This window comes from Cervus canadensis, chromosome 32, assembly GCF_019320065.1.
Source record: "Cervus canadensis isolate Bull #8, Minnesota chromosome 32, ASM1932006v1, whole genome shotgun sequence".
Classification (NCBI taxonomy): domain Eukaryota; kingdom Metazoa; phylum Chordata; class Mammalia; order Artiodactyla; family Cervidae; genus Cervus; species Cervus canadensis.
In genome coordinates, this window is record NC_057417.1 from 28,306,187 (window position 1) to 28,319,642 (window position 13,456).

The 13,456-nt window shown below is 50.4% G+C and overlaps 1 protein-coding gene and 1 non-coding gene across 13 annotated transcripts in view; both read right to left on the bottom strand.

The window, feature by feature from the left end:
- CUX1 (cut like homeobox 1) overlaps nucleotides 1-13,456 on the bottom strand; it is a 348,486-nt gene that overhangs the window by 41,866 nt on the left and 293,164 nt on the right. For 9 of the 12 annotated variants that reach the window (XM_043454963.1, XM_043454969.1, XM_043454964.1 and 6 more), the window contains one exon: nucleotides 397-699. The exons of the other annotated variants lie outside the window; for them this stretch is intronic. In XM_043454963.1, the coding sequence (XP_043310898.1) occupies nucleotides 397-699 (303 nt within the window). The remainder of the gene's footprint in view (nucleotides 1-396; nucleotides 700-13,456) is intronic. 12 annotated transcript variants of the gene reach the window in all.
- On the bottom strand, nucleotides 6,632-6,704 carry TRNAE-UUC. Its single transcript has one exon. It is a non-coding gene; the product is annotated as a tRNA-Glu (tRNA).

Genomic DNA, 13,456 nt, shown 5'->3' on the forward strand with positions numbered 1-13,456 from the left:
CTGTAATTTGCTAATTTGGTCCCCACTTTGGGTCAGAGACACCAATCAGAAGCTGCTGGGCTCATGCTGACTCTTCCTTACTCTGCATCCCCTCACCCCCCAGGATTTAGAGCTCCTTTGGGCAATCGGTGGTCAGACTCTGGCCGGCATGCCTGTCTTCCAAGAGGTCCCAGTGGGGGTGCAGGGGTGGGCTGGGGCTGACCTTAGACTTCTAACACCCTTAGGAACCCTTGCTGCTCACAACTGTAGGACGCTTTAGGTTCCCATAGATAGCTTAGGAACATTTAAACCCTTTGGCTGGCCCAGCCTGAGGCCCCTTCCACCTACTCCTCCTGAAAACCCCCAACAGGAAACGGCCTGCCGCCTCTTGACTTAGCAGCCGGGGAGGGAACCTACCGAGGTTGTTGTCAGTCAACACCTCCTTGACCCTCTTGGTGATGCCGTAGGTGTCCAGCTCTGGAGACATGGCCACCAGCTCTTGAATGCTGAGCGCTGAGTGTCCGGAGAGAGGCAGTGGGGTGGCAGGCTGGGAGTCTGAGGCGGGCGGGTCACTGGGTTCTGGAGGTTTGCCATCCTTACTCGTTTCAATGGGTGGGCAGGGCTGCTGGACCAGTTCAGTCAGACTCTTCACTGACTCGCTGGAGCTCATGGGTGACTCGGGTGCAGGGCTGCAGCTGGCAGAGGTCTTTGGAGTGCTTTCTGGAATGAGAGCACATGGAAACCCGAGGCTGAGAATGGCGGTCTTTCCCTATGTGCACCTCCTTTCCTTATCTAAGAATTACTAAGTAGACGTCTGTATAACAAGGAGACAGTATGGCAGTCTATGGATCCAAATGAATTGTGACCGAGGATTAACCTTTTATTTTCTTTCTGTATTAAAAAAATAAAAATAATAACAGTGAAAGAAGTAAAAGCAGGGGTTTTAACAGTACGTTTCTGAAGACTCAATAAAGGGCATCCTATTAAAAAAAGTGTGCCCTATTAATCACTGTCATGACTTCCTTCCCACAGAACCCCTTAATTCTATAATTCAGAAGCATCTTGAGTATATTATAATTTGCATATTTATTTTATCCATAATTTCCAGCACAAAGTGAATGGACATAATATTTTAATTGAGGGTTGGCTGCAATGTGTGGTCACCACAGCGATGAAGACCCTTGAGGAAGAGACCTAAGGCCTTGGCTGCAGGCCCCCAGGGGCCTATGGCTGAGCGGGGACCCCAGGTCCGTTCTTACGATGATCCCGGAGGGCTCCACAGTGACCACGGAGAGAACCAAAGGAAGAGGAGCACCCACCCGGCTCTCTGTCAGACCCCAGGATGTGACTCTGAAAGCCCAGCTCTTGTCTGTCTACACCAGGTGGTCACTAAGACCAGAAGAGACAGGGCCAGTGTGGGTAGTCAGGTGCCCACGCTCTCCTTTCTTCAGAAGGGGCTGTCTTGTTGGCGGTGCCTGGTGGGGGGAGGGCACCGTGCTCTGTTGGCGAGTGGTCCCTTCCGGCCTCTGTTAGCACAACCTGTAGAACCTGACACCCATTCCAGTTTGGGGATGCCAGGAATAAAGGCTTCCGCAGTTCCTAATTTCCAAACATAGAGAAGATGCACAGTGACCGAGCACTGAGGTCCTACCCACGGGGTAAAAGCTGCCTTCGGCTTGGAGTCTGGGTGCAGTTTCTCCCCCCACCAGGCATGGGCACATGGTGAGACCCCACGGCACCACGGGTGAGGGGCCAGGCCAGGCACTGTCACGTGGGCTCTGCGGCTCCAGAGACAAGAGCATGTGAGGCCGGGCCATGCAGTGAACACCAGCACACATCGGCCCCCAAATACCCGGGACCCGACTAAAGAAAATGTAACACCAAGGCATAGCTGAATTCCTTTTTTTTTTTAAGATTTTATTTTTTTAAAGTGGACGATTCAAAAAAAAGTCTTTATTGAATTTGTCAAAATATTGTTTCTGCTTTATGTTTTGGGTTTTTTTTCAGGGCATGTGGGATCCGAGCTCCCGAACCAATGATCAAACCTGCATCTCACCCGGCCAGCCACCCCTGCCTCACCCCCCGCCCACCACATTGGGAGGTGAAGTCTCAACCACTGGATCATGGGGGAAAATCCTGGAATAACTGAATTTCAACAGATCATATACCTGGAGTGTCCTTCACTGGACATACGATATCCAGGATAACAACCTATTCTGAATTCAAGAGGATGGAAAGTGTATTCCAAGTACAAGAGATATTTTGTAAAAATACCTAGAAAGATAAAATCCCAAATAAAACAACTGCAATAAACCCATCTATTGTCTTCAACCAGTATAGAGTTCTACCATCACATAAAGCTGTGTGCTCAACATGGAAAATCAGGTTAAAAATAAAAAAACAAACACTGGCTTGTGAAAGACGTGAGAGAGGCAGAGGTAAACGGCAGAAACGGTCCATATAAATCTTGAAGGCGATCTGAATCCTACAAATCGGATTTCTTCTCTCTGCTCACCTCCAGGTCATCGTACAACTGGATATAAAACCCAGCAAATGTTATTTTTGTATCTGAAGCAGCAGAAGAATTGTACTGTAAATTTGCCCTGATTCACCCAAGCGAGGGACCAATCTGGCAGATCATCCATCTTGCTCACTGTACACTGTCAAGGATGGCATGAATTCCCCACATGATAAACAGATTTCTTCTCAGGTTGGTGTCCTTTAACCCACAGCAAGGTCAGAACAATGGCTGCCTGGAGAACACGCCGCCGGTGCCGCCTCCCAAGCACTGGCCCCTTGTTTCCTTAGGGCGCCGGCGGTCCCCAGGCCCCTGGGGACTTCCTGGCGGGTCCCCAGGAGAGCTGGGTGGAGGCATGTCTCTTTCTTTCAGGTGTCCTCAGTAAAGCCACTCGCCGTCCTGCATTTTTTGCCAGGAAAACCCCCTGAAAGAACTGACCAGAGGTGTGCGCTGCACGTCACTGGTGTCCCTCTGTGCTCCCCACCATGACTGCAGACAAGGGCAAGCCCCCTCCCCAACCAAGGTCAAAACCCCACTGGGCCTTGGAATTTACTGGGCTGGTATCTGCACCTCTGTCCCGAGTCTATGTCTAAACTGCTGTACACAATTTAGTCTCTGTCTAAATTGCTCACCAGCACACACACACACACACACACACACACACCCCGTGCCACTACGGGCTCTAGTTGCCAAGAGCAGAATTTGGCCCACGTTTTTTTGGAGTGAAAGGGACAAGAGGCAACAGAAAACAGACCCCTGGACCCATCACGAATCCATATGCTCAGAACATCACACTGCAAAGTCATTTGTTTGACTAGAAAGCTACTTTCGGTCAGCACCACAAAACCAGATCCATCAAGCAGTTCCCATCGCCCCCTGGTGAGGGGGCTGGGGGTGGGGGGGCCCTCAGTGGAGGAGGACCGGTGCCCAATGACTCACCATCTTGACAGAACAAGAAACACAGTCAAGAGACAAGGAGAAATATTGCTTTTCTTTTCCAAAAATTAGCAAATTGAGCTCTCTGATGAAAACGATACTTTCTGAAAGAACAAGATTTTGTGCTCTTCTCTGTAATTAAAGATAATTTAAGCAAGGCAAAAAAACCCACAAAAAAATGAAGGCGCCCTGGGCTTGGCACTAAGGTACTGAACCTGGGATGGGGGTTGCCTCTCCTAACTCGTGATGCCAACTTGAATATGATTCTTAAGTTCTTTGAACATCTTGGTTTCCTCATCTGAAAAATACAGGCAGGGTTGTAGTAATGAGGAACGACCTGCCACAGAGCACTAAGTAAATCCGAATCTGATGTTAAAAAATAGAGTAGTTACTGAGTTGTACTGGAACATATCTGTCTACATAAAGGTCCTCTGCATGCAGCGTGAATCTCCTTAAGATTTATTGCTGTTTCTTCTACAGTTCCTGGCACACAACTGCAATGCTGGTGAGAGAGACAATAGCTACATCTTGTGCAATGCCATTCAGATGACATTTCAGAGAAGGTAAAATTAAAGGGACAGAAAACAGATCAGTGTTTTTTTCTTTTTTCTTTTTTTAAGAAGACTGGGAATTTGGTTTATGCCAAGTCACCTGAGATTATTATTTTTTAAAGATATTTATTTATTTTTGGCCACACTGTGTGGTATGTGGGATTTTAGTTCCCTGACCAGGGATCGGGCCTGGGGCCCCCTGCAGTGGAGGTACAGAGTCTTAACCACTGGATCGCCAGGGGAGTCTCCAGATCAGTGTTGCTGGGAGTCAAGGGTTGGAGCTGGCACAGAGGGGCATGGGAGGATTTGGGGAGGATGATGGAATTATCCTATACCTTGATTAGTGAGAGGCATAGAACACTTCTATGAGTGAAGAGTGAGTTTTAGTGTATGTGGATTATATTTCAGTATCAACTCACTTAGGACAGAGTACCAGCTGGAAGCATGGATGAAGACGCATCACTGCATTATGCTTTTACTTATTCACCAAGTCGGCTGAGTCAGGCCAGTGGAACACAGCACACGGCAGGGGGTGGGGACACTGATGTCAGGGGGTCAGAGACCTCCCGGGTGGGTAACTTTAGGCGGGACTTCAGGCGTGAGCAGGAATTAGCCAGCTAAGGTGGGAGGAGTAGCAGCGACAAGGAAGGGAGACAGATTGTTCCAGACACCTGGTAGGCTTGGGGCATCAGTAAAATTGAGTGTAGTGAGAATATGAGGCCTTGAGAGATCCCCAGGGGCTGGGTTGTGCAGGGCCTTTGAATTGGCTGAGGTGTCTGTTTTAATTTTTGTGCAGTTGGGAGCCAGGGCACATTCCTACTATCCACCATGTGCTATAAACAGCAGCGAAGGGAATTCCCTGGCCTTCCAGTGGTGAGGACTCTAGGTTTTCATTGCCCAGGGCACTGGTTTCATCCCTGGCTGGAGAACTAAGATCCTGCAAATCATGTGGCATGGCCAAAAACAAAGCACAACAAAAACCAAACCAAAAAAAAAAAGGCATGAAAACCCTCTAGCGGTGAGAAGGTCCGGACGGCACAGAAGCATAATGGTGAGCCCACAGATTGAGGCGTGGAACCAAACAGACGACAACGCTGGTACATAGGCTGAGCGCCTGCATGCGCTGTGTGCAGTCAGACACGTGCTGAGTGGATAAAATCAGGTCCAGGCAAGACAGAGTGCACATTCAGGACCAACGGCAGCTGACTTCTGGGAGGAATGAGACTAGGAGAGGCAGATGCTTCATTTACTTTAAAAATATAGGATTGAATGATGATCAAAAGTTAGGGTTAAAGTTGGGTGATGGACATTCGCTGGGTTGTTCTGTGATTTGTGTTTGAAATATCATAGACCTAACATCAAAGAGTAAGAAAGTAAGCCAGGTCATTGCTGCTTCAGTACAGAGAATGGACTTACGCACAGCATGGCTGGGGCCAGGAGACCGACGGGGAGTGTGGATGGGGCCCCAGGAGGGTGGGCTGAGGGGTGGGGAGATACAGGTTCAGGAAAAGTTCGGGAGATCGGGTCACCAGGACTGCGGGCCCAGCAGACGTGCTGAGAGGGCTGAGCAGGAACAGGTGCGTCCCACGCTGTGACCTGGGCCACGGGGCACGGGGCGCAGTTCCAAGACAGGGTGCACTGCAACAGGAGCATCTTGGGGTGAGGAGGAACATGATGCTAGGAAACCCTATCTGTCAGTGCTCTGTGATGACCTAGAGGGGTGGGATGGGGGTGGGTGGGAGAGGCTCAAGAGGGAGGGGATATATGTGTATATACTTAGAGCTGATTCACGTTTTACAGAAGAAACCAACACAACAGTGAAAAGTAATTATTCTCCCATTAAAAAGTAAATTCAAAAAAAAAAAAGAAAGAAACCCGATTCTATCACTGCCTGTAACAGGAGTTACTGCTCAAGCGAACGTTTCTCGTGCCCTCCCTGTGTGGAGGCTCCCGGGAATGAACTATTGATAGATACTTCCGTCCTCATGACCTGACACTGAGCGGCAGACACATCCAGCGGCCTCCCTGGACACAGACAAGACCTCGTTCCCAGAGCCACACAGCCAGGAACAAGTCATGCCCTCCGTGTTGTAAACAGCCCTCCTGGACGGGTGGGGCCAGTGCCCACAGATCCCTGGACTCGTGTGACTGTCCGTGGCAGAGCGACAGCCAGCCTTGCACAATACGGTCTCTCCACCCACACTCCACGTGTCCACGTTTCTGACCTCACCTCAGGAAACATGACGGTCAGGCCTCCAAAGCCCACCGACCTCTGGGATGAAGGGAATCAGAACATCTTTAGAACCTCGTCTGAACGCAGCCGGGTGCTAAGAGCATTTACACACTGGCTCATTCAATTCTCACGATGCTCCTGTGCTGGGAATATAAACCGTGCACCAGAAAACTTGATCCAGGTCACTCGGGTGGAGCAAGGATCTGACCAGCTTGGGAGTGGGAAGCCTCCACCGGTCAGTCACTGGAGTGTCATAACAGCCTGTCGGCCTTCATCCATTCCTTCACTCACCCACGCCAATGTTTTTAAAGCTCCTGCTTTGTGCTGTGGACTCTCCTTGGCAGAGGGATAAGAGATGCTATTTTTACTTTTTTGTTTTCTTTTAGCCAAGCCACATAGCTTGCGGGAGGTTACTTCCCTGACCGGGGATTGAACCCTGGGCCCCAGCAGTGAAAGTGCTGAGTCCTAACAACTGGACCATCAGGTAAATTCCAAGCGGTAAGAGAAATTAGACACCGACTGTGCTTTCAAGGAGTCTGCAGCCTGTGGGACTGGGGCAACTGAAAATGGGTAATTTGCCTTAAAAGCCCAGCTACACAGACCATCTAATCCAATTCTGATGCCAGTAGTAAGGTGTTACATTTAAAAAATGATCTGTATGGATTAATTTTGGGGGGAAGGTTAATTTTCCAAGATTAATTTTCGAATCTTGCAGAAAAGAAGCCTGGATAGTAAGATACAGGAAGCACAGACAGTGACTCAAGGCCCCCTAAAATACACAGAGCTTTCAGGAACTATAAAAGGATTATGAAAAATATTATATTCCAAAAACAGCAGGCAAACAACAGCTGCCTTAAGTTTTCAATGGAAGCCAATTGAAAATGCACACCCGCCATAATTTTCAGAGACAAATCTCTCTGCAGTTTACACGATCCACTGTTTAAATTTCCATACCCAGCCCTCTATCTGCAGTAATAATAACCCAAATTCCATTTAGTGTTCATTTGAGCAGTCAGGATAAAGTCATTTCTTATTATCTCCCCACTGTGTAAAAAACAGCTTGAAGGTAGGAAGTCAGCAAGCATTTTCACCAAAAAGTAATTATTGTAAGTGACATTTTTACTGCTGGCATGCCATAAGGCGAACTGTGCATTCCGAAGGACAAGTTGCTGAAACAAAATGACAGGGCGCTCTGTGACATTCTGACAAGAACCCAAACATTATTTAACTGGCGGCTGGTCTGATGCACCGCTTTCCATTATGTCCATAGTTTAGGCTTTGAGCCCGCGCCAAGCCAGGAAATTCCAAGTGACTAGAAAGACAAGTATGGAAGATGGGAGAGAGAAGGAGAAGGTTGGGGGAACAGTAAGGTCATGGCCTGGCACATGGCAACGTGGTTGAGCGAGGGCAGAAATCAAAGAGCAGAGGAAGAGGGGTTCCAGGGAGGCACAGGGTGGAGACGGAGCCCAAGTAGGGATGGGAGCCTTGGTGTGGGAGGACCCTGCCCAGCTTCAGGGCCCTTCCGGCTGACAGTGGTGACAGCTTCAGAAGCCACCGCAGGGTGACCACCAGCCCAGAACGTTCCCCAGCCGAGTTCAGATGTGGAATAGTGCTGGGGACATGGAACCCCAGTTGAAACGTGAGGACTCACTCAAGGTTCATGTGGCTCCTCTCCAAAGGGACCCCCGACCTGAGGGTTTATGGCTGACAGCCCTCTTTAGAAGTAATGAGCTTCTCTGTATCAAAGGTGAACGGCAGCCTGATCTGCCCTCCTGCGTTTCAGGGCCACAGGGTGACGTGAGACCCTCTCTCTGACATCCCTGAGCACCAGACCTTGCCTTCGGGGCGGGGTAGGGGAGGCGGCGCTGATGGCCCCCTGCCTCTGAGTCTCTGGGCAGAGGCTCGTGGCCCGTCAGGACCCCACCTATTTCTCCAGCCACATCTCCACTAGACATGGCCCACGTAAACAATGTGGAGTTTTCTGCTTTTGAGTTTTCTGCTTTTGGATTGAATAGCAGGGGCTTGAAACAAAATACGTGGAGAGGGACATCGCTGGTGGTTCAGTGGGTAAGACTCCACATTCCCAATGCAGGGGGCCCAGGTTCGATCCCTGGTGAGGGAACTAGATCCCGCGTGCCACAGCCAAAAAGATTCTGCATGCTGCAACTAAGACCTGACACAGTCAAAAAAACAAAAGTGGGGACTGATAGTTGTCATAGAGCCATGAAGGAGCTTTTGCACCTCTGGCCCCCCACGCCACTGCATACTGGCTATCTAGAAAGGAACAGAAATAACCCAACAACATGCTTAGACACATCAGAGCATGTGACGTGGCCCCACCACAGAACAGCCTGCTTTCCAAGGGCCTGCACCTGATGCCAGCAGAGGAGTAAAGGGGAAGGTCTCACTGACCCAGGCCCCATCCTCAAGGGCCTGAGCGGGTCTCCTCTTGACTTGGGGAAAGCCCTCTCCCAAAGAGACGGCATCAAGCGTCAGTGCACACCCCTCCCACGGCCAGGCCCTACCTGCCCCCGCGCTGGCCCTGGGTTGGCAATACTCTTTGGCCCTCAGCCCGCCTGGGCTGGGCACTGCCTTAAGTCACTGAAAATCTCAGCAAACCTACCAAATCACTGTTTCTATAGCAAAACTGAGATAGTAGGTGCTGGTGTGTGAACATTGTTTTAAGTCTGCCTAAGGAACTCTTGAGCTTTCCAGGTGGCTCAGTGGTAAAGAATTCACCTGCCAATGCAGGAGACGTGAGTCCAATCCCTGGGTTGGGAAGATCCCCTGGAGAAGGAAATGGCAACCCACTCTGGTATTCTTGCCTGGAAAATTCCATGGACAAAGGAGGCTGGTGGGCTACAGTCCATGGGGTCACAAAGAGTCGGACCTAACTGAGCGACTGAGCATGTGCAAGGAACTCTTATAGTGACTTAAAAGCCAAAATAGTTTACTTATTAACGAAGAAAACTTGTTTAATGCAAAGTTTCTATTTAACTTGTGCCAGCTTATGTCCCCAAGCCTGACTTGCAAGCCCCTTGAAGAGCGGTGGGGGGACGGGGGGAGAACATTTCATTCAATAAAGGGACCTTCTCAGTGCCAGATGGCTGCTAGGAGGTGGGGGACAGTGGTGACCCAGGCAGACATCATTACGAGGTCACTGTCACAAAGACCCCTGTGACGAGGACCAGGAGGGGGATGGGAGGGATGTCCAAGGGGAACAAGGACCAGGAGGGGAGTGGAGGGGGATGTCCAGAGGGTGGTGGCAGCTTACAGCACTATGACATTGATACTGAGGCTGGGGGCAGGAGGGACAGTCACACACTGAGAAGGCGGGACTTTAATCCCGGGGAAGGATCTGAAGGAGGGCAGGGGCCCAGCTGGATATACAGTATGGAGAGATGGGTCTGGATGTTTAGGAACCAGAAACTGTGTGTGCGCGCGTGTCTGGGAGTGGGGGTGAGGAGAGAGGGTGTGAGGTGGGCTGCCAGACCCCCCTGCTCAGGTGATGGTGGGGGTGGCGGTGCTTTCACAAGGAAGGCTGGATGGAGAACAGATCTGGGAGAAGAGGCTGAGCGCACGAGGGTGGAGGTGGGAGGGCCGTCCTGGGGGCTAGCTGCAGCAGGCCGCAGGGGGTGAGGCGGCACGACTGAGTCTCTCTCAGTGCCGCCTTGTGCCACCAGGAGCTTCTCTCACCTCCTCACGGAGGGGGAGGATGGTTTCTTACCCTCCTCTTTTCTCCCCAGGCTGGGAAAGCACATGATGTTGGGTGGAGGTGGGGAAGGATCGTGGCAATTCTGAGTTGACTCCAGCCACACCTGGGAAAGCTGCCTAGGTGGGGCGGGCCTGAGACTCACCTGGGGGGTGGGCACTGCAGGTAAATCTGCTCCCCCGCCAGGCTTGCGTTATTTTTCTTGTGTATCTTTTATGAGCCCTCAAGGACATACGTGTGTGTGTCAAAGCAGAGTTTGGGAATATTAAAAGTCAAAACCCTTCCTTTGGCTACAACTCAACCTTGGTAGTGAACCCCCAGCCTGGCGAGGCCACAGAAGCCACCCCGGGCGACGTGGTTAGCCCTGCCTCGGAAGGCACGGTGCTGACGTTCCCAGCTTTCCACAGATCCATACTGATTTAGAAATAATGCCTTCAAATTACCTTCAATAACCTTATTACCGAACCAGCTGTGTGTATAAGCACTTATCAATGCATCCCTGTGCATTAAGAGAAAATGTATGTCATACAAACAGTCTAAATATATATTACTGAGATGGGAAAAAACAAACCATCTAGTTAAACTGCTCTGCTGTAATCAAAGATTAATCACTGTGCGTGGTGTGCCTGTGCGCATGTGTTTTCTCTCTTTCTCGGGGGCTCCTTTACGGCTTTGAGTAGACCTGCCCGCCCTTCGCCGGTAGTGCTACTGTCTGCTAGGCAGCTCAGACCGCCATTCTGGCGGTGGAATTAATTTTCCTGTATTTCTAAGAGTTGGAGGAGCTGAGAGGTGGTTTTTGGATTGTGTTTTCCTTCTGAGTCTTTTAGGCCTGCAGCTCAGAAACTTTCCTTCCCCAGAGGCACCTGGTGGACAGCAGGCCTCCTCATGCCCATCTGTGGGGAGGCTCTGGGATTTGCCCCCAGAGCAGCCTGCCTCCTCTCAGTAACGCTGCTGGGCAGCCTGGTGTGCAGACGATGTCTGCGCTGTGATGGAATATTCCTTAGAGAATCCCTGGCTGATATGGAATGTGCTGGTGGGGTGGGCTGCTTCTCGGCTCCCCTCCAACACGCAGGTGAGTGCTCCGATCTGGCCCTCCACGGGCCCTGGGCTGTGCTGAGCAGAACCGAGTGACATTTTCGTTGCATGCGACGGTATTAGGAAAGCTATTAAGGTACATTATTTTACACATCCTCCTAATCTCTCCATACTGCTTTACTTAATTTGTGATGAAATTGTTGAGAAAGGGTACTTAAATGTACGACAGTCAGTAAAAGTAATTTATCATCTTCCCGCTTCAGTGCTCACGTTATCAGCGAACTCATTTTCTGCATTCATCATGCAATCAGCCTATTATTTGCATATTAATCAGGCAGTGGACCATGAAAGAACTGCATTCCAGCCAAATGCTGCACTATCTCAGGAGAAACACTCAGTAATTATCATACATCAGTGTTATGATGTGGTAATTGATTATAACATCTTTCTGCTGCCCCTGGGGAGCCCCTGTGCTCACCCAGCTCCAGGCACTTCGGACAGATTGCTCTTTTCCTCCCCAACTGAGAGTCACCACGGCTGTTCTCTCAAAGTGCCATTTCTGTGGAGTATGGATCCTCCTCCTCCAGTCTCACGAGGTATTTAAACTATGTGGAATGAACTGACTGTAATTCATGGGTAAGAGGGTCCAGTCAGAGGAAGGCATGCCCCTCCTCAGCCTCTTGGTTTCAGAGGTGATGCTCCGGCTTCCGAGGCAAGTCTCCTTATCAAGTAAAATGCGGCAACTCCAGTCCCTCCTTGTTGCAAAGCTGGTACAAAGGCAGTTTGGCTGCTTTATTTAGGTGCCAAATGACAGGCTAATTTTGGCCCTCTTGTAAAGGACAAACCCAACATCTGCCAATTCAGACTTGGGCTATATTTAGGAATCCAGTTCTGAAGGGAAGAGGAAGACACGAAATCAAGATGAAGCTGGTGACGGAGGCTGCCTGGCTCACTTTGTTCTCCCGGGGACCCCCTTCTCGCTCCTGAGCATGGTTGTGGCCCAGAGGCCAGTCTGCGGGGGGCTGGAATTGAGGGTCCTGGGCTGGCAGAGGGCCCCTGGCAGGAAGAGGGCATGAAGCTGTCCTTGCTTGGGAAAGAACTGGGGCCACCATGTGGGTCTTCCTGAGATCTAGCCTGGAAGGGGCTTGAAATCAGCATGGACCCATATCACAGGTCAGATGGTTACACCCTTTCTGTTGCAGAGCTTCATGAACTTGGCTCTGACTCTGCCACAGACCTGGTGCTGGGTTCCCTTCTTTTACGCCCAGCTCCCAGCCTGAAACACGATGGGATGCCCTCGGTACTAACGGAGGCATGTGATTTTCTGTTAATTGTTCATCTTGGATCTGATTTTTAAATATCTGCCCATTTATCATTTGGGCCCAGTTTTGTTCTTCGTTTTGAAACGTGGCCTTGACTTCTCTGGGTGTAGTTTCAGGGACCAGCCCCTCACCTGCCGTGGGGGACCGAGTTTTCGGGCACCCCCACGGCAGCAAGACTCTGGCCTCAGAGTGCTTGTGCCTCTTCGACCTCCTCCTTGACGGGGGCAAACTGCCTCTCACTCTGAGTATCTAAAAGATGGGGGACATCATTTCTGCTCCCTGATTAGGGATTAAAGGTATTAGCACTGCCCTTGGCACATCAAAGATGCAAACATGTGAGTTTCTTCACTGTAGTCTTAGCACCTTTAAAAAAATTACCTGAGCGTTTATACACATTTAAGCTTCTTCCTTCTCTGGAACCAAAACTGAAAGCACAAGTCCTCATTTGCTCCTGTGACCTGCTTTTGCCTCTTGCACTGAATGCCCAGTGTACTGTAAATTCCATTCTCCAGAGAAAGTCTAAGGGGAAGAGAAAGGAGATGCGCCCAGAGGCCTGTGTCCAGGGCTTGCTGGGGCCTCCTCCTAACGGGGAGTTAGGGCGTGCCAGCACCAAGGGTCCAGGCTGAATGAGATGGGGCTGCCACCTGTGCCCACAGTCACCCAGACGAGCGTATCCAGACGAGATGGCCTGGCTCTGAGTTTGCCCCAGATGGCCTGAGCAATGACCTGCAGTCTTAACTCTTGAAGCTCAAGATTTTGGGTCAACCTCATGGAATGGCAGATGGATGGTCAACATTTCAGGGAGGCCAGGATGCTGGAGAGCCGCATTCAAGTCCTCCCTTGGCTGACCCTCTGCGCCAGCTACCGCCCAGCAATGCTCCCACTTGAGTCTCCACCCAAGGAGTGAGTGCTGGGTCTGTTTCCTATTTTAAAGCCAGGAACCTGACATGTCAGGTGTGCACATGCATGATTTTATAGCTATCCTTGCTATCCTATAGCTATCCTCATGCATGTGAAATGACCTAATGGCAGTGGTTTCAAGGGCAGCAGTAGGAAAGCAGGCACTCAACTAGCACTTCCTCAGTGCCAGCTGCTGCTCTGGAGGCTTTTAAACATGGATTTAAAACTCCTTATGGTCTAGGAGATAGGTACTTTTCCTCTTTTAAGGAA